This window comes from Bemisia tabaci, chromosome 1 (genome assembly GCF_918797505.1).
Source record: "Bemisia tabaci chromosome 1, PGI_BMITA_v3".
Lineage (NCBI taxonomy): Eukaryota > Metazoa > Arthropoda > Insecta > Hemiptera > Aleyrodidae > Bemisia > Bemisia tabaci.
Window position 1 is genome coordinate 90,774,040 of NC_092793.1, and position 21,911 is coordinate 90,795,950.

General features: G+C 39.5%; 1 protein-coding gene across 1 annotated transcript in view; it reads right to left on the reverse strand.

Annotated features, from left to right (window-relative positions):
• The window catches only part of ATPsynbeta (ATP synthase, beta subunit), a 60,008-nt gene that overhangs the window by 27,176 nt on the left and 10,921 nt on the right, over positions 1–21,911 (reverse strand). The window contains exons 2-4 of the mRNA XM_019056382.2: positions 17,568–17,735; positions 15,671–15,805; positions 14,489–14,650 (exon numbers count right to left, since the gene is read on the reverse strand). Coding sequence (XP_018911927.1) covers positions 14,489–14,650; positions 15,671–15,805; positions 17,568–17,735 — 465 coding nt within the window. The remainder of the gene's footprint in view (positions 1–14,488; positions 14,651–15,670; positions 15,806–17,567; positions 17,736–21,911) is intronic.

Sequence of the window (21,911 nt, forward strand, 5' to 3'; positions counted from 1 at the left end):
TTACCCTTCTATTCGATCTCAGGGTAGTATTCAGCTCGTAGACCGATGCACTAGTCTGTTTAATTATGATGCATTGGACTATTAGTCCCGAATTCCTTCATTTTGGCACATAAAAATGGAAAATTGGCAACGCTGTACAGCCTAAACGAGGTTTCACTTCAAGTTGAAACTTTTCCCGGAAGTTTGCCTTACCATAAGCTTTCGTTTGAGCCTTGTCTCGTTGACCAACTCGGGTATAATAGTCTGTTGAACCATGATGATTCAGTATTTCGTGAGTACAGCGCATAAAAATGAAAAATTGGCGACGCTGTACAGCCTAAACGAGGTTTTACTTCAAGTTGAAACTTTTCCTGGAAGTTTGCCTTACCATGAGCTTTCGTTTGAGCCTTGTCTCGTTGACCAACTCGGGTATAATAGTCTGTTGAACCATGATGATTCAGTATTTCGTGAGTACAGCGCATAAAAATGAAAAATTGGCGACGCTGTACAGCCTAAACGAGGTTTCACTTCAAGTTGAAACTTTTCCCGGAAGTTTGCCTTACCATAAGCTTTCGTTTGAGCCTTGTCTCGATGACCAACTCGGGTATAATAGTCTGTTGAACCATGATGATTCAGTATTTCGTGAGTTTAGCGCATAAAAATGGAAAATTGGCAACGCTATACAGCCTAAACGAGGTTTCACTTCAAGTTGAAACTTTTCCTGGAAGTTTGCCTTACCATGAGCTTTCGTTTGAGCTTTGTCCCGTTGACCAACTTGGGTGTACTAGTCTACTTATGCACCGGACTAATAGTCCAATATCCTTGATTTTAGCACATGAAACGGGAAAATTGGCGACGCTGTACAGCCTAAACGAGGTTTCACTTCAAGTTGAAACTTTTCCCGGAAGTTTGCCTTACCATAAGCTTTCGTTTGAGCCTTGTCTCGATGACCAACTCGGGTATAATAGTCTGTTGAACCATGATGATTCAGTATTTCGTGAGGTTAGCGCATAAAAATGGAAAATTGGCAACGCTATACAGCCTAAACGAGGTTTCACTTCAAGTTGAAACTTTTCCTGGAAGTTTGCCTTACCATGAGCTTTCGTTTGAGCTTTGTCCCGTTGACCAACTTGGGTGTACTAGTCTACTTATGCACCGGACTAATAGTCCAATATCCTTGATTTTAGCACATGAAACGGGAAAATTGGCGACGCTGTACAGCCTAAACGAGGTTTCACTTCAAGTTGAAACTTTTCCCAGAAGTTTGCCTTACCATAAGCTTTCGTTTGAGCCTTGTCTCGTTGACCAACTCGGGTATAATAGTCTGTTGAACCATGACGATTCAGTATTTCGTGAGTTTAGCGCATAAAAATGGAAAATTGGCAACGCTGTACAGCCTAAACGAGGTTTCACTTCAAGTTGAAACTTTTCCTGGAAGTTTGCCTTACCATGAGCTTTCGTTTGAGCTTTGTCCCGTTGACCAACTTGGGTGTACTAGTCTACTTATGCACCGGACTAATAGTCCAATATCCTTGATTTTAGCACATGATACGGGAAAATTGGCAAGGCTGTACAGCCTAAACCAGGGGTCACTTCAAGTTGAAACTTTGCATGGAAGTTTGCCTTACCATAGGCTTTCATTTGAGCACCGTCCGGTTGACCAACTCGGGTATAAAAAAAAAAGGGGCGAAAAAACACCACTTTTTGGCGAGGCTCTTCGCAAGGGCACCGTTTGGCCGCCGAATTTGGCTTAAAAATAGGGTGGAGCGGGTTTGGCTATTTTTACTTTCTCGTATCCTCACGGGTAGAGGAAGTATTGTCATCATCCAAGAAAAAAAGAAAAAATTTGATATTTCATCATTTCTAGACGTTGAAAGGAGCCTGGAGTCAAAATAACCGTACTTCAGAAAATGTGTCCGTCCGTCTGTCCGGCGTCCCTTAAACCTGTTTACAGCCATACCTCAAAATCTATTGGTTCAATCTCATTCAAAAGGGGTGTATGCAAAATCGGCAAAATTTCCCCCCTCCTGGATTTTGACCAATTTTCAACATGTTATACCTTACTATAGGATACGCCTTTAACCAAAATTTCAAGGCCTGAAATGAATTTCTTTTCGTGTGGCAGCGTTGCCAAGTTGAAGCCATTGAGTTCCATATCTTCTGAACGAAAAAAGATATTGAGGTGTGGTTTGAGCTAAAATTCTTCAAAATAGAAATATGTATCCATTTGGATCATTTTGGTAATTTAAGATTGCAATGATGCCATTTTCCACACTTTCTTAGGGGTCAATTATTTTTCAACCATGGTACATCGTCAAATGCCGGATTCTCGATTTGAACAAAAAGCTATTCATTTTGTTCGTCGTACGTTTTCTTTGATATATTACACCTCCCAGGGAAACCAGTAGTACACGAGATGCGAGCTATCACAGTTTATGCTCCGCGTGCCGCTCGAAGTCGTCTGCACACTCCCTCCCTTAAGCTTCACGAGGTCATTCCTAAGTATTTTTGGCTTACTTCCGTTTCTGGCCTTAGAAAAGGCCTCCGATGAATTTTGAGGGGCCTCGCAGTCCATTGTTGCCATTTTTGGCCTGTAGTTAGGGTTTTTTCCAATTTTACTTGCGTGAAACTTGCTTCAAGCTGAAACTGTGCGAGTTTGGGGAAAGAACAGTCGTTAAAGAATAACACATTGAGAATTGGTCAAAGTCCAAGTGGGGGGAAATTTCGCCGATTTTGCATACTTCCCTCTGCATAGAAGACCGTTTCTACGCAAATCAAGTGATTGTGGGGTATGCTAAAATTTAGAAGGGCTAAGGGCAAAACAGGATTTTTATTAAATTCACATGGGAGGCTCACAGCTCACTTTGAAGGACTGAATATTTTGAAAAAATGCCTTGCATATTGTGAAGAAATGCCCTGCATATTTAAAAATGCCTTGCATATTTTGAAAAGATGCCATTCTTTGTAAACGGCATCAAGCACCACCTGGGTCATTAAGAGCCTCGCCAAAAAAGGAGTGTTTCTTCGCCCCTTTTTGAATACCCGACTTAGTCAACGGGACAATGCTCAAATGAAAGCTTATAGTAAGGCAAACTTCCAGGCAAAGTTTCAACTCAAAGTGACACCTCGTTTGGGCTGTACAGCGGTGCCAAACTCTCAGTTTTTATGTGCTAAAATAAAGATATTCTGGACTAATAGTCCAGTGAATCATAGTTAAACAGACAGTTCATCGGTTTACAGGCTGAACTCTACTCTGAGATCGTATAGAAACGCAATCAAAGGCCATCGTGAAATTTCCGAAGCAGTGTTGCCAATTTTTAGCTTCTTTTTCCTTTTATAATATAAGATGAGGGTATTCTCGAGATTTCTGGCGAAAAACGTAGCTTTACGGGCTACAACTTTTACGAGTATGGGCTTAAACATTACCATACGATAGTAAATGATCGCTTCTTGCGGAGAAAATCGTAAATCAAAAGCAATGTTGCCAAGTTTACTTTAATTTCATAAAAAAATTAAAGATATTCTCAAGTGAATGCTCGGAAAACTTAATTTTCAAGGCTTTCTGATGACTGAATATTACCATGACATTGTACATGATTACTAATTAAGGCAAAAATGAAATTTTTAAAGCAACGTTGCCAAATTGTGTACATTTATTTTCCGCTGATACATCAATGTTTTTAAGCTTTTCGCGCGGATATTGTACTTATAGGTCCTGTCACCTTACAGTATAAGCAAAATATTACCTTACAGCACTAGGGGATTGGTTTTCATAGGAGAGGTCGAATTTTAAAGCCAATGTTTGCTAGTATATAGCATTTTTGCGATAAAATTAAGATATTTTAAAGCTCCAATTTATAAAAGTAAAACGTGATTTCTGTGGTTTTCTCTGTTCTAAGAGGCAAGAAAGTCTTATGGTAAGGCATTTATTTGTCCTTAATGCCAAAAATGGGATTTTTTTAACATTGTTACCGAATTTTCATATTTTTGAGTCCGTTGTTAATCTCGCGCGGAGGAGACCTTGAAAAGTGATTGCGTACCAAGCCATAGTGATTTTCAGCCATCAGAATGGTAGAAATGCCTTGAAAATTACGTTTTCAGAGCATTCACTTGGGAATATCTTTAATTTATGTACGAGATTAAAGTAAACTTGGCAACATTGCTTTTGATTTACGATTTTCTCCGCAAGAAGCGATCATTTACTATCGTATGGTAAGGTTTAAGCCCATACTTGTCAAAGTTGTAGCCCTGAAAGCTACATTTTCCGCCAGAAATCTCGAGAATACCCTTATCTTATATTATAAAAGGAAAAAGAAGCAAAAAATTGGCAACACAGCTTCGGAAATTTCACGATGGCCTTTGATTGCGTTTCAATACGATCTCTGAGTAGAGTTCAGCCTGTAGACTGATGAAATATCTGTTTAACTATGATTCACTGGACTATTAGTCCAGAATATATTCATTTTAACACATAAAAACTGAGAGTTTGGCAACGCTGTATAGCCAAAACGAGGTGTCACTTTAAGCCGACTGCACACACAGGCAAGTGGGGACGTGCAAGTGACTGCATGTGGCACATCGGTGCCGCTATGTTGAGTGTTGATCGTGCAAACTGCGCGGGCTGCGCAGTTTGCACGCTCATCGATGTAACCGATGAGCCACTTGCAGGTCCCTACTTGCTGTGTGTGCAGTCGGCTTAAAGTTGAAACTTTGCCTGGAAGTTTGCCTTATCATAAGCTTTCATTTGAGCCTTGTCCCGTTGACAAACTGGTATCCAAAAAGAGGGGCGTAACTTGGCAAGGCTCATACAGTTCCTGAAAGATCTTTGGACTAACAAGGGGAACTTACTGAACTGAATTTTTTTTACAGACTCTGTAGACCAATTCTAGAGGTCAATTTGAGCCGTTTTCCCGAATGCGCAATAGGAAGGGCGTAAAAAATTCCCAAAAGTTGCGTTTTCGGCGTGTGATTTGGTCGTGCGGCGCGTGGTAACACTCAAGCAGCCTCTTGTACCGCTTTGACGCTTTTCATGCTTTCAATAGAGTCCGGGGCCCTACTGCACAGGTGCTGGTTCCATGACAGAGACGTCCCATGTTCAATCCCCTAACGAGATATTTACTTAATATTTTCCGCATGATCACGTAACATTTTATTTTTAATTCTTCATCCGCATTTATAAATCAAGCAGTTCCGATCACTATCCCCCCCCCCATATTTTACGTACATTCCCCCCCCCTTTTTTACTCACATTGACCGCCAATAACCGTATGAAACTTCAATGACATAAATTAATGAATTAAAGCAAAAGAAAACCTTATTTGTTACTATGCTCTCCCAATGTTTTCCTGGAAAAATATGTAATGTGTAAATAAATCGAAGAGCAACCCCAAACCGATGCGCATGCAAGGGCCGCCAAGAAACACATTACCATTTTGAAAAGTTCCTTAAAGATTTTGGGATTACACTCAAAATTGGAGAAGAGCCAACAGCGCCGACCTGCATACCTACAACTTCAACTTGTGGCCGTGTGAGACTTAAATGCCGAGTAATCACTCAAATTGACAGCTAAGGCTATATTTTGATTGTTCTAATGCCCTTCAAGTATCTCTGAGGAACATTGATATTTTTTTTTTTTTTTGGGGGGGTGGAGGTTTTGTTTACTTTTTTTTTCCTTTTGAAAATGGGCATAGCACCAAAGTGGCAAAATGGTATAAAAACTGCGGCTGAATTTTTTTGAATTTTTTCGTCAACATTTGGACCCCCTAGTTTGATGTGAAACTCAAATTTGCAGAAAATTCAGGTTTTTGACAATAATATGGCAACAATGGCAAATACGACAAAATTGCTAAGGACTCCAGTTGTTGGAAATCAACTTCCGATAACTTTGACAAAATAACTTTCTTATCGGTTTTTCTCTCAGAGCAACCGTTATACTGTAAGATTCGAAAAACCTTATTATCCTGAAAGAGCTTGATGCAAAAATGGCTTTTTTCGCCCCCCCTCTGGAAGTTCTTCAGACTTTGTCTATTGATTACTCATACTTGAGCGCTTCTTTTCCCAAATTTTCAGACCCCCAAAAAATTTTGGGGGGGAGCTAGGGGGGGTGGAAGTCAAAACCTGTGAACCTCGATATCTCTTGAACAAAGAAAGATATCGAGGTCCGGTTTGGACGAAAAATCGTCTAAAATTGCATACTTTAAGATTCTAACGGTCGAAATCCCGATATCACGTTTTTAAGTCAACATATGTGCTTTTTTCCAGTTTTTAGGTCTAGAAAATTTCTTTTAAACAAAAAATTTACAAAGATCTCAATTTTTTATTTGAACCAAAACCAGTTTTTTAAATTGTTCGTCTTTTTCCGCATCCAACGAGTGGTCCATTAAGCTGGGGAACCAAACGGTTCCGGAGTTATGATCGATTGAAGTTTTCGCTCAACGCGCACCGACCGATTTTCGCGTGCAAAAAAGTCGGATTTGACTGTTATTAGATCAGATTGAATGTTCAAACTGAGCAAAATGCTTTATTAGGGACTCTTGAGGGTCGCTGAGTTCAGGAATTACAGATACTTCCAAATAATTTACGTTTTTAAAATTACAGCTCCACAGCGCTATTTTAGAGGCCCACTGAGCGCCGACCGGCCGCTCAGTGGTCCTGTCCGAAGCTGCAATTTAAAAAACGTGAATTTTTTGGAAGTATCGGTAATTTCTGAACTCAGCGACCCTCAAGAGTCCCTAATAAAGCATTTTGCTCAGTTTGAACATTCAATCTGATCTAATAACAGTCAAATCCGACTTTTTTGCACGCGAAAATCGGTCGGCGCGCGTTGAGCGAAAACTTCAATCGATCATAACTCCGGAACCGTTTGGTTCCCCAGCTTAATGGACCACTCGTTGGATGCGGAAAAAGACGAACAATTTAAAAAACTGGTTTTGGTTCAAATAAAAAATTGAGATCTTTGTAAATTTTTTGTTTAAAAGAAATTTTCTAGACCTAAAAACTGGAAAAAAGCACATATGTTGACTTAAAAACGTGATATCGGGATTTCGACCGTTAGAATCTTAAAGTATGCAATTTTAGACGATTTTTCGTCCAAACCGGACCTCGATATCTTTCTTTGTTCAAGAGATATCGAGGTTCACAGGTTTTGACTTCCACCCCCCCTAGCTCCCCCCCAAAATTTTTTGGGGGTCTGAAAATTTGGGAAAAGAAGCGCTCAAGTATGAGTAATCAATAGACAAAGTCTGAAGAACTTCCAGAGGGGGGGCGAAAAAAGCCGTTTTTGCATCAAGCTCTTTGTTACCAATTCTCGTTCAGTCCAGGAAAAATACATAGGAAAGAGGGATACCTCGGAACGAATTGCGTGACAGACTTTTCCTACAAGAATATCATCATTGGCCTGAATAACACATAACATACAAAATGTTTTTCTCTGCTCCATCTCAGAATACCCCTTTACTTAAATCCCTGAAACTCAAAAAGGCGGTCGTGTATTGATTGTCAAGCATCAAGATAATTTAAAATGTGAATATCGAGGTGGTGTGAGGTGTCATTTCCTGTGTAGTTTGGGTCGCAAATTTCAAATATGGTGTAAAAAAAGCCCTTGGTCAAAAGGGATGCACCAAATCCAGGATGGCAGCCAACTTTAAACGCCAGGGTATATTGGGGGGGCTAAGCCACCTGGACGCTACGCAACCCTATTTTGTCGCTGCTGCTTTACTTAATAAAATTCATGTTTTAATGATAAAATTTGTTTAATAGATCTCAGCTGAACTTTCATGACAGAAGAAGTAAGAGCCTTATAGACTATCGATGATGTCTAATTTTTCTTTATTTTCAGTTTTTTTATGTATCCATTTATATATTTTTCTTTTAATTTTCTTTCGTTTCCCATTTTTATCTTCGCGTCTTTCTTTTTCAGCTTCTTATCAATGTTGGTTTTATTTTCCCCCTAAAAAAATAACATATGAGGTATATTATCCTTATAAGGATGAAACGATTTTTTTTTTTGATAAAAAAGAAGAAAAAATTTGAAGTCAACAGGATGCGTGCGTTTCGCAATGATTGATTAATGAATCATTGCAGTAAAACAAAGTAAGATGATTTACAGGTTGTAATAAGAAATGCTCAAGTCGGAACTCGAACCTCGCGGATCGGCACAGGCGTGCACATGACGCCTTGGACGACTCGGCCACCAACCTATTTGAACTGCATTGGGTGAATCTTGTGATCATACAGTAGAGGGAATGGGCAGGCTACGTAGCCACTGTGCAATCTCCTCGGCCACTGCGCAACCGTCTGCGCATAGCAGCAGCAGTTGCGGAGCATTCTGTAAATTCGCTCACTTTTATAACATGATTGTAAAAAAACCTGAGTCCTTTTTCCTAAATCTGATTAGAGCGGGCTCATCTAGGGTCTATCACCTGTCGATACCCGCAAAAACCATGGAAACCCCAGTAGAACGCTCAAACGCCTATGACAAAAAATGTAAATTTTCGTTGTTTAAATGGGAGACTTCGCAACTTAACCACGTAATGTAAAAAAAAAAAACTGGGTCATATTTTGAAAATCTGAATAAAGCGGACTCATCTAAAGACAATTGCCCGTCGATCACCGCAAAAATCATGAAAATCGGCCAGGTAAAACGCTGGAACTGAGCGTCACCAGTTATGCAAAATTAGGAGGTCTCAGAGCTTATAGTATAGAAGATGTTTGTCCTATATTCCCTTACATTCCCCCCCCTTGATACTTTGTTCTAGTAGCACTCATTCGGGTGGTAAGTCAAGTGAGATGTCAGTTCATATTAGAATATCGACGGCGTAGTTACCAAACATAGCATATCGTTTGCCATTTTTGAAAATTCCAGAAAGTCTGCAACGTCACACCGAGATACATACTTTAGTACCTTCATCATAATTTTGGTCGTAGATTTCAAGTATGATGTGATGAATACCGCCTGGTTAATCGGGCTGCCCAAAACTCAAAAAGACTGTTAAGTGTGAAGGGTAGGAGGACGTAAATTAGTTCAATAATGACGCAATGAGTGAAGTGAAGTATTATCCTCTGTGTAATTTGGGTGAAATAAGAAGTAAAAAATTAAGTTGAAAATGAATGGTCAAACAGGGCATCCCAAATTCACGATGACTGCCTGTAAAAGGCAATGGTGTTAACTGGAGGTATACGAGGTCTGTTAGATTAGAAACCGGATTTTGGTCATAACTAGCCCACAATGCGTCCAAATTAGGTTTTCTTGAGCTTTTTTGATAGCTGGAAATATACTTAAAAACGCTACGTTCACAAGTTTGAAAAATCCTAATGAGCTTCGTTGGTATGTGGCTTGAAGTAAGGCAACCTCAAGGGTGTTTTGCGATTTTTATGTTTCACCGAACTTGTCTCTCTTTTTTCGGTCTTGCACCACATTTTTCAACCCACAACGACGATTGGAGTTTTGTCTCCATATCGTAGCCGTGCACTAAAATATTGTCACCGAAAATTATCCTATCCAAAAATGTAGGATCACTGTTAGAACGTTCAAGCAGCTAAAGGGAAATTGACATTTGGTTGGATTTTCGTTCAACGGACGACAATCAAGGGGCAAGTGTACCTGAAACTCGATGCGCGTGTCTACATATTCTATCAAAATTGTATGTACAGAGCCTTCAGAAATATTACTCTATTCAACAAGCTCGAAACGACCGTTTTCGAGCACTTTTGCCCGCATTTCTTCCACGTGACAAATGTCAGTTGCCGTTGAGGGTTGATTCCCATGCTCCTCCTCTTTGACGAACTCCTGACCAGTTTTGAATTATTTAACTCATTCAAAACAGTGGGAACATCTCATACAATGATCATGGTAAACTTTACTTAGCGTATATCAAAAGTTTTGGTACAAGGTATACCGAGTTTAAAACAAAATTTAATGTTGAATCTTTGTTCTATCAGTGATCGCATGATGAAAATCGCAAAACGCACCTGACTTACTCGTAATCAAGATGACACAGAATAAACACCGATCAAAATAAACAAAATCTGTAAACGTAGCATTCTTCAGTATATTTCCAGCTATCAGAAGAGCTCAAGAAAACGTAATTTGGACGCATTGTGGGGTAATTATGACCAAAATCCGGTTTCTAATCTAACAGACCTCGTATATGCTAGGAGGAACTATTAACCAGTGATATATATGCTAAAAGGAACTAGTAACCGGAGGTATACATGCTAAAAGGAACTATCTGAATGGTGTTGGCGTGCATCATAGTTCCATTTAGCATTAAAACGTCTTATTTTAAAATATGCTTTTATTACATCTTTGCAAATAAGGTACAGATTTCTGCATAATATCCGCACTTAAAATCTTTTTATTCCCCTCAAGAACCAAGATTTCTTTTTATTCGAAATGTGAATAAAGCATATCAGGTCAAATGAGAATTATTTATTTTTTATTTTTATTTTAAAAATTCTCGTACATAGAAGCTGGAATTACAGCCGTTATACAGGTCAATAACAAATGAAAATATTACAATAACAACAAAACAACAAATTAGCATGAGGTATATTCTTTCAGCAGTAGCTCATCAATACTATAAAAAGCTACTCGAAGTAGGGGCTGTTTGAGCTCAAACATGAATGATACGGAACCTGCATCTCTGAACAGGAGTTTTAGTCTTAATGGCAGCGAAATGAGAAATTGAATTGATGCAAATTTGATGTTGCTTTCGGACACCTTTAATGAGATTTTGATGTTTTTAATATTATGATGCCTAAAATTATAATTGTGGCTGGGAAGCAAATCAGATGGAGAGATTGAATCATTAATTATGGCATTACAATTCTGGCAAAATGAAATTAAAAATATCAATCTCTTAAATCATAAGTTGACGGCTTCTTTCTTCAAGAAAAAATAAAAAAAAAAAATATACTAAGGAACATCCAGTGGTATGAATTATTGTTTACATTTTCGCATTCTTTTCTTTTAGCAATAACTCCATAGTAAAGATCACTTATACAGCAGTTTCTCTTGGAATTGTACGATTATTTATAATGTCCTTTTATTAGCAGCTCCTTGAAAGATAGTCACCATCCTCAATTTCGGGTTTTAATGAGGAGTATAATTAATTGCGAACACCTAATAAAACTGCTAGACCCCTTACAAAGATTTTTTACAATCACACTTAAAAATTTTCTATTCTGTCTTTCAAATTTTGAACTCAAAAACTTATCTTGTACTCAAGAACCAATATACGATTATAGAGCATTTTCTACTTTAAATTTAAAATTTACGACCAAAATTATCTTAATTCACTAAAATCATTGAACCATCTTAAACCCTTGTAACATTCAGATTCCGCCTGAATTATCAGTTTTGCGCGACCCTCCTGACTAGGCATCATTCATTGGGTCGTATATAAGGTCTTACAGAAGAAAAATAAATCTTGAACATCTCGTCAAACTGCTTGACCAATATTACACAGAAATCGTTACCTTACTTTCACTTTAAAATGTATTACATTAATCAAACTTTAAAAGTTTCCATCCTGTCGTTCAAAGTTGGCTACCATCCTGGATTCGGTGCATCCCTTTTGACCAAGGGCTTTTTTTACACTATATTTGAAATTTGCGACCCAAACTACACAGGAAATGACACCTCACACAACACGAAATGCACATTTTAAATTATCTTGATGCTTGATAATCAATACACGTCAGCCTTTTTGAGTTTCAGGGATTTAAGTAAAGGGGTATTCTGAGATGGAGCAGAGAAAAACAATTTGTATGTTATGTGTTATTCAGGCCAATCTGATGATGATATTCTTGTAGGAAAAGTCTGTCATGCAATTCGTTCCGAGTTGTTCCTTTTTCTCCCGTATTTTTCCTGGACTGAACGAGAATTGGTACCGAATTTCCGGAAAATAAGGGTTTACGAATCTTACCGTAAAACGGCTGCGCTGAGAGAAAGTACATCGAGAAACTTCGATGTTGGAAAGAGCCATGCACAAATTCGCCCGTTTTTGGGCCCACGAAATTGGGGTCGGTGTGAGGTTTTTTTTCATCTATAGGGTGACCCTTTACACATAATAAAATTTCAGATTGAGTATACCCACCGTTTTTGAAATATGGGGGGGCAAAGTCCCCGATTTTTACTCATATTTGCAGGTATTTTATAGTCGAACTTCGGCTGCTACAAGGTACCGGATGTAGATATTGAAGCGCGGTTTGCGGTGATTTGTCAAGCTATTTCTGGATTATTTTTTCACATCTTTTACAAACCCGCAAATGGTTTTTCGGGGGGGGGGGGGGAGCTTTATTCATATTATCATGACCGTTCGTATACGTCTTACTGGCATTAATTGCTTCGTTCTCGACTCCTCTCCACGCCGTGATCATGATGGTATTTTCTGTTAGGAATCTTTCTTCTTCTTTATATTTGACCAATTCTAATGTTGTCTCCCCCTTTCTCCCTTTTTAACCTCCCCCCCCCCAATTCTAAACACTCCCTCTCAAGTGTATATTCCTGTGCGGCAGATATGAAGGTGTTATTTGTGGGGAATTATTTTTCTGTCTTTATGGTTGATAAACTTTGACCCCACCTATTTCCTCCTTCCCCCCTTTACCCCTGTTTCACCCCCCCCCCCAATTTCCACCGTACCTTACTCGAAGTTGTCTGCTCCCTCCGCAGCAGAAATGAGGATGTTTCCAGCGGAAAATTTTTTACTTTTTTAAACTCAATACAATGGAGACACCCCCCACCCTTTTTTCTCTTTCCCATCCCCCCTCACTAGTTCATATTTCCTACCTTATTCCCTCTTTCCACTGCCCCCCCCCTCTTTTCTCTTTTTTACATGCTTGAATACTTTTTTTTGTGAGAGTATAATAGTTATCGGATAGTGTAATAGTTACCGGAAACATCCTCATTTCTGCTGCAGAGGGAGCAGACAACTTCGAGTAAGGTACGGTGGAAATGGGGGGGGGGTGAAACAGGGGTAAAGGGGGGAAGGAGGAAATAGGTGGGGTCAAAGTTTATCAACCATAAAGACAGAAAATAATTCCCCACAAATAACACCTTCATATCTGCCGCACAGGAATATACACTTGAGAGGGAGTGTTTAGAATTGGGGGGGGGGGGGGGTTAAAAAGGGAAAAAGGGGGAGACAACATTAGAATTGGTCAAATATAAAGAAGAAGAAAGATTCCTAACAGAAAATACCATCATGATTACGGTGTGGAGAGGAGTCAAGCGAAGCAATTAATGCCAGTAAGACGTATACGAACGGTCATGATAGTATGAATAAAGCTCCCCCCCCCCCCCCCCGAAAAACCATTTGCGGGTTTGTAAAAGATGTGAAAAAATAATCCAGAAATAGCTTGACAAATCACCACAAACCGCGCTTTAATATCTACATCCGGTACCTTGTAGCAGCCGAAGTTCGACTATAAAATACCTGCAAATATGAGTAAAAATCGGGGACTTTGCCCCCCCATATTTCAAAAACGGTGCGTATACTCAATCTGAAATTTTATTATGTGTAAAGGGTCACCCTATAGATGAAAAAATACCTCACACCGACCCCAATTTCGAGGGCCCGAAAACGGGCGAATTTTAGCCCTTTTTGTGCAAGGCTCTTTAATTTTTGACACCTTTGATCGCATGCTCTTTTGTCGTATTTGCCATTGTTGCCATGTTATTGTCAGAAACCTAAATTTTCCGCTAATTTTGACTTAAATGTCAAACTGGAGGGTCCAAACGTTGACAAAAAATTTCAGGAAAATTCAGGCTTTGTTTTTAAACCATTTTGCCGCTTTTGTGCTAAGTCCATTTTCAAAAGGATAAAAAGTTAAAAAGTAACAGCCCCATCTTGGTGAGCGTGTTGACCCCTGTCTGCCTTCAGGCACCCTTGAGCTTTAGTTTCTTGATTTGTTGACTAAGGAACTCGACTTCATGGTCTGACACTGGGGGTCAGTCAACACGGGGTATCTGGCTAGAGGTTCGAGACTGCCAAAAATTAGAGTGGCAGACCAGCACCTCGAGTTAGAGCTTGCCTGTGGCCTGACTGCTGATTTTGCTCTCTGGGTCTGAGTTTCTAGAGACTCAACTGGTCAGATCGTTAAAATCCCTCGATTCAGCAACTAGCTACAGAACGGCAGCATGCACACTCAGTAGGTTGCATCACCCTGTAAAAATCCTGGGAGTTGACTTGGAACAACAAGGTTCGCGTATCTGCGCATGCTTTGACAAAATGATGACATTCACTATGACGATTTTAGCTAGTTTGCTGACAAGCGTTATATCGAGACTTTACTGCATATTAACGAGACCTAGATGCATTGCATTGAATGTGAGCATCCATTTCAATACAATTTAAAGAAAAGTTTGACACAGTCTCATTAGTCAAAGTTAACTGAATTTTCTTAAAATTGAGAGTGACAAATTGCATGGAGGAACTAAGTGCTTGCTTAATGGGAAGATTATCAAGCATGGGGAATGAATTTGAAGTCTTCTAAGCAGACTACTTACCAATTTTTCCTCCCTTGGCATACGGAGCAAGTAAATCTACAACTTTGATACCAGTTACTAAAATTTCTTGCTCGACACTCATTTCTACAAATTCTGGCGCCTCAGCATGGATGGGAGCTACTTTGTCTGTTGGAATGGGGCCCCTTTCATCAATGGGTTCACCTGAGAAAAATCAAGATATGGAAGTAAATGTTAAGAGTTGTCGAGCTCAAGTGGCAACTTTTCAAGTATTCTCTTTTACAGCTGGAACTTCATTTTTTTTTTAATTCAGGCCCTCAGCCCCTGTATGTAGAGTTAGAAATAGAGTTGGTTAAAGCCAGAGATATGTAACCAACAATTTGAGAAAAATTGAGTTCCTTGCATTCTTAATATATAGTAGGGGCTCTATACGTTTGCAAAAATTGGTTACCAGACCTAACACCAGGCTCAAGATACAAGGTTTTAGAATCACAAAATACGTAACACGCAATGAAACCACAGCAGGGTTTTTCCCTCATTTCTTGAATCAGTGAAAATATAGTTAACGTTTTTTGGAACTCAACTACAGATATCACGATGCATGATTAAGGGTGACAAGTTTCTTTGTAAATCAAAAGTTTCTCAGCTTTCCAAGTATGTAGAGCATAGAAATGCTGGGCACGGGGAATTTTTCACACTCAATCCTTCAAATTGAAAAAGTATGAGACCAAGGACTATTGCAGCAAAAATTGCTTCTTACAACTCACCGCGCAGTCACAGAATAAGAATATATTGTATCGTTTCCTAGTTTTCTAATAAGCTTGAGACAGGTCGTAAGTATCTTGCACCAACATTTTGAAATTCTCTAACTTGCACCTGATAAACCAAGGTTTTGGAGCAGACTTTTCTCTAGCCTTTCAAGGATTTCAGGTAAAAAATAATTTTGAACTGATTATTACTCGTACATTGACAGGAACATCTAAATTGGTAAGTTGATGGTTGATAAGACAAATATTCTGGAGCAATCGATCTTATGAAAAACAAAGCTGACGAACTCTCTGTAAAACAATTATCCTCTTTTTCTAAGAAAGTAGTAGTGAAGATATTTGTTTATTTTAAAGCCCTGCGTTAGCAACTAGAGGAGGAGAGAAGGAAAGAAGGAAGGAAAAAAATTTATTCAGGACATAAAAATCCTTGGCTGGGTTTTGGAAGCTACATACTAACCAATAACATTGATAATTCTGCCGAGAGTTTCGGCTCCGACAGGAATCCTGATAGGGTAACCAGTATCAGCAACCTCCTGACCTCTCACCAAACCCTCAGTACCATCCATAGCAATCGTTCGTACAGTACTTTCTCCTAAAGGGGGAAAAAAAACCGAAGCATGAGATACAGAGGACTCACAACAAGTGCTTCATTCACTAAAAATAAAAACAAAAAATAATGCAATCTCAGAACCGCCAATTTATTGGATCTGAGGAATTACTTTCTCTTTCACAAGAAATTCCCTCACATTCCAGAAGACTAACATTTTTGTATCGTAACATGACTTTCTCCTGATCTTTCAAAAGGAATATCAATAAAATCGTTCACCTTCTTAACTATAGAGAGTACATTAGATGTTTCAATGCTTGTGGCAGACATATTTGTATTTGAATGGGTCTGCTTGTGAACTTTTACTGGAGGGAACAGAAAAGTCGTTATTTAGAACTGGAGAAAGAGAAGATTGGACACATGTCACATCGATCTGAAGTTGACACTTAGCCCATTAGCCAACACATGAATTTCTGTTCAATGGTCCTGTTTCTTTATACTACTGAGGCCGCAATCAGACGCTGAATTTAGCAGCTGAGTGTGGAAGTCAACAGTCGTTGCCCAACGGCTGAAATTTAGCAAATTCGAGACGAGTTATTTTCATCCAGATGTGTATAAAATCTACTCGAACAGTTCAAACAAATTCAAAATTGGTCCGATGGTCGCTGAGAATCGTTGCTGAATTTTGCGCATGACGCGCAAAATTCAGGCATCGGGCCGATGACTTCCACATTCAAGCCACATTCAGCGTGTGATTGCGGCATTATGTCCATTCTTATCTTTCATACAGTTAAGTTGAGATGGCTAAGAAATCACTATGAACTTATAGCTAGATTGTTAGTCTAAAAATGAGTTTATAAAATACTTAGGCCTAACTGCATCCGGTTAAAGGAAAAGCAAAATTGTTGGCAAGATTTGAAATAAAGCAAGTAATTTGTTATTTTTTTTAATTTTGAGCGCCATAGCTGTAGGGGAGGCGTTAAAAAAACAGTTGACCAGAAAAGAAGTGATTTCAAAATCCAAAGAATATTACCAGAAGGTTTCCGTTAACCTTGGAACACTCAAGGGTGATCCAAGAGTACCTTCCAACCCCTCTGAATTTTTCCCTGCTTTCGGTAAAGATTCGAAACTTGGGGGATGTTCTCTCAAGTCAAAGCGAGCTACTATTTAGCCTCCCTCAAAAAATTCCGGGGGGGCCTAGAGGGGGCAACGCACACCAACTTGTTGACTACCAAGTTGGGGTCCGTTGCCCTCTCGAGGGGGCCCCTTGAAGATAAGGTGAATTGTTTTCAGACCTACTTTTGGCTCTTTGAGCTGATTTCTGGGACGAAAAGTGAGTTAAAACCCCTCCTTTCCCCGTTTTTACACGCAGCGAAGAACCCATATGGTGGTGAGCGGAGGGCGATGCGTAGCAGCCAGCCCTGCTCGGGTTCTTGTGGCAGCTTCCTCTCATAATCGTAGCCAATCAGAGCTGGAGATAAGCTTGACCTGGCCTTACCTTCACAGGATGAACACACGATCAAGATGCGGATAATGGCTGCCAAGTGGGACTTCCATTCAGTGTGACGCATACTTTAACCAACTGCATAGCAGCCAATGAAAATCATCTACTTTCAACTTTTTGATGGAACTTTAGCGAACATTTCCAGGCTTCAGGGCTCAATTTTAAACTTTTTTCACGGTACCAGTGTTTTCCTCGCGAAAAGTTCTACGGCCACATCTTTCTCATTCTCAAAGCCCCAATTCATGCAACAACCCCATTCAGATAAGAGGGGATCATTTGCTCAAGGGAATACAAGCGACTTACCCAAATGCTGAGCAACTTCCAGGACAAGCTTAGGTGATCTGTTGGCGACTTCAAGAGCATTTAGAATTGGAGGCAGGTCTCCATCGAATTGGACGTCAACGACGGCACCAATAACGGCAACAACTTTGCCCTTGCCAGCAGCAGGTGCTGCTTTCGGTTGCGTAGCATCTGAAAGAAATGATACCACCACATTACAGGATATAAAGAATGAGGATCAAGAAATGAAGGATGTCATAGATCTACATAATATCCCTTCTCTTTAACTATTGCAATTCCAATGAATGAGAGTTAGGTGTAGAGCATCTCGCACATTGGAGACAGAGATGTTGACATAACGCCATAGCCATCAGTCCAGGGTTGCCACCAGTGTTCGAAACCTACCTTTGAGTTTTAGGAGCCACGTGGCGCATCAAGCCCGATTTTTAGGCGCCATTGAAGATTTTTTAGGGGCCAAATTAACTTTTTGCCTATATATTACGGCGCATTTAGTGAAAAGTTGGACGCAACATGTTTTCGTAACAGAACTAGTAAGTGGCTGTAACTTGGGGAAGACAAAAGCACTAAGAATGAAATCGTAAAGAATAGAAAAAGCAAGCTTTCACTTGTAGTGCTGAAAATTCTGAGTTTTTCAATTCAAATAGATCTGTTTTTCTTTCTTTATGTGACTTCCTGTGGAAATCCAGATTTTTAGGGGCCACGTTGGCGCAGAGCCTCCATTTTTTAGGCGCCATGGCCGATTTTTCAGGCACATTTGGCGCCTGTGAGTTTCGAACACTGGTTGCCACAGACTTTAGAAAATGAAACTCCCTGCCATTTCCCTGATAAAGGGGAAAGGTCCAAAATGCCCCTCCTCGCGGATTTTGAATTTAATGGTCTAAACCTTTTCCGGAGGTCCTGAAAACATGGTTTTGGGCAATTTTACCCTCCTGACCCCTACCACCCCCCCCCCCCTTCAGCCCCGAAAAAACCCATTTTTCGGGGGATTTTGGGGTATTATCACGTTTTATTTCATATCTGCCACAATTTTCTATAAAAATGCACCAAAATTTCACCAATTACACATCAGACCAGTCAGATTCTTGGAAGAAAAAATCAAATTTATCGTACCTTATTTAGACCGCTAAAAAAATTCGTAAAAATCGTCAATTTCCAATTCTTTTCAGATTATAGCGGTTTTAAAAAAAAATGAGGACACATACATTTTTTGTTTTTGCCTTAAAATGTAGGTAATATACCCAGTTGTTACCAAAACAAATTTCAAGCCTTCACGCGTGGTGCGTCCCACCGAAAAAATGGTTTTTTGGGCGCCAAAACGGTTATAATGGCTCTTTTGGCGACGGTTCACTCGCACGCTATCAAGATTGTATCAAAAAAATTTTTAATTTTTGGTTTCAATGTTTCCAGAAGCATGCCCTAGTATCATTGACAATGATTGGACATTTGATCACTAAGATGTATACATTTTGGAGACTCTGGAGGCAAAAATGATTTCGTCACAGAACCTTGTTGCCGGAGCGCGCCATCATTTGCACATGAATAGATGTGTGGAGATGAAGCTATGATGGGGATCGATCATTTCTTTAAAAACGCATTTGACTGGGACGTCGTCCTATCGGGTGGCGGAAAAAGACAATCCATGGATCACCTTCAGCGATTTGACTTGGTGAAGTAGCAAAAGTTCATCTTTACCTCTTAAGAAGATTATCGGTGGCGTAGGGATCTAAAAACTGCTCAACGATAGTCTAGTTCGAGTTCCGAATCGCAATGAGCCCACTCGTGTTTTTTGCTGATACTTTCATCGCATATAAATTTCTCTGATGTTTTTGTTTTATTCTTTCTGATTGCATATTAGTAATCATATCCTAATTTAATTTCCTTTCCCTTTCCTTTTCCCCTCTCTGTAGCATCTGTGTCCGTTTACAATCATTATTTTAAAAAGCTTTCCCTTAGTATACAATTGATGCTTCAAACGGAATCAATTGTTTTAATGACATTTCCGGCTTAATCATGGGTTTTCCCAGGAAGGCAGCCTCTCGTCCCTCCCGGACTCTATTGTTGCCAGATAAGTTGCTTTCTTAACACTTTTCTCAATTCAAATCAATGTAAAATATTCACATTTATCGCACAATCTGGCAACCTCTCGAGTGAAATAGAAAGAGGTGGAATCGCTGAAAGTCTGAATCCTTCGAAGTTTATATTAATGATTGTCTCCCAACCAATGGCTTTTTCTTGGCGCCAAAACGGTTATAATGGCTCTTTTGGCAACGGTTTACTCGCACGCTATCAAGATTGTAACACTAAAATTTCTAATTTTTGGTTTCAATGTTTCCAGAAGCATGCCCTAGTATCGTCAGAAAAGGTTTCAAGTCGATCGAGTCCTTGCGCCCCACGTAAAGTACCGGTTTTTGGCGCCAAAATGTTCAACATTACTATTTCAGAGGAGGTTACTCGCGTAGGGTGGCCCTCATTTTTGAATTATCGGAGTTTAAAGTGCGGAACCCTGCAAATGGTTTCATTTGATGAGAAAATAACGGGGAAAAAAATAAAAATTGAGAAAAAAATGTTTTAAAACGCGCCTCAAAGAGCCTAAAGTTCCGAGCGTGGCGTGCGAAGACGCGTTTTCTCGTCATTTCGCGAATTTTTTTCCTCCCTTTAAAATGTTCCTACGGCTTTGAATTTTTAGAGGTTGTACACTGTTTAGAGTACTTTACGAGAAAAATAATGAAATTTACATCGCTCAGTTTAAAATGCTATTTTATCCCCATCAAAGAGGCCATGTCGCGTCGTGCGATTTTGCCGATTTTCCCTTATAATCTCCTCGCAAGGCGTGTCTTTTTTCCACCTTTAAATTGTTGCTACGGTTTTGAAATTTTCTGAAGTGTCACATACTTTATAGTAAATTACGAATAAAGTAACAAAATTTACCTCGCTACTTTTAAAATGCTCCCTGTTCCCCTTCAAAGTGGCCACATCATGCGATTTCGTCGATGATTGTTCATAACATTCTCTCGGCACGGTTTGCCTGAACGAGATTAAATTTTTTGAAGAGTCAAAAGCAAAAATTCTTCAGTTTCTAGAAGTAGAGTGTCTACCGAGTCATTTAAACCAAAAATAAACAATTCTGTTCAGCTGCTGGAAAACAAGTCGATTTAAAGGTATTTCAAGGCTAACAGGCAAATGAACGATATAAAGGGGAAATCGGCAAAATCGCACGACGCGACATGGCCTCTTTGATGGGTATAAAATAGCATTCTAAACTGAGCGATGTAAATTTCATTATTTTTCTCCCTATTTTTTTCCCTTTACATCGTTCATTTGCATGTTAGCCTCGAAATACCTTTAAATCGACTTGTTTTCCAGCAGCTGAACAGAATTGTTTATTTTTGGTTTAAATGACTCGGTAGACGCTCTACTTCTAGAAACTGAAGAATTTTTGCTTTTGACTCTTCAAAAAATTTAATCTCGTTCAGGCAAACCGTGCCGAGAGAATGTTATGAACAATCATCGACGAAATCGCATGATGTGGCCACTTTGAAGGGGAACAGGGAGCATTTTAAAAGTAGCGAGGTAAATTTTGTTACTTTATTCGTAATTTACTATAAAGTATGTGACACTTCAGAAAATTTCAAAACCGTAGCAACAATTTAAAGGTGGAAAAAAGACACGCCTTGCGAGGAGATTATAAGGGAAAATCGGCAAAATCGCACGACGCGACATGGCCTCTTTGATGGGGATAAAATAGCATTTTAAACTGAGCGATGTAAATTTCATTATTTTTCTCGTAAAGTACTCTAAACAGTGTACAACCTCTAAAAATTCAAAGCCGTAGGAACATTTTAAAGGGAGGAAAAAAATTCGCGAAATGACGAGAAAACGCGTCTTCGCACGCCACGCTCGGAACTTTAGGCTCTTTGAGGCGCGTTTTAAAACATTTTTTTCTCAATTTTTATTTTTTTCCCCGTTATTTTCTCATCAAATGAAACCATTTGCAGGGTTCCGCACTTTAAACTCCGATAATTCAAAAATGAGGGCCACCCTACGCGAGTAACCTCCTCTGAAATAGTAATGTTGAACATTTTGGCGCCAAAAACCGGTACTTTACGTGGGGCGCAAGGACTCGATCGACTTGAAACCTTTTCTGACGATACTAGGGCATGCTTCTGGAAACATTGAAACCAAAAATTAGAAATTTTAGTGTTACAATCTTGATAGCGTGCGAGTAAACCGTTGCCAAAAGAGCCATTATAACCGTTTTGGCGCCAAGAAAAAGCCATTGGTTGGGAGACAATCATTAATATAAACTTCGAAGGATTCAGACTTTCAGCGATTCCACCTCTTTCTATT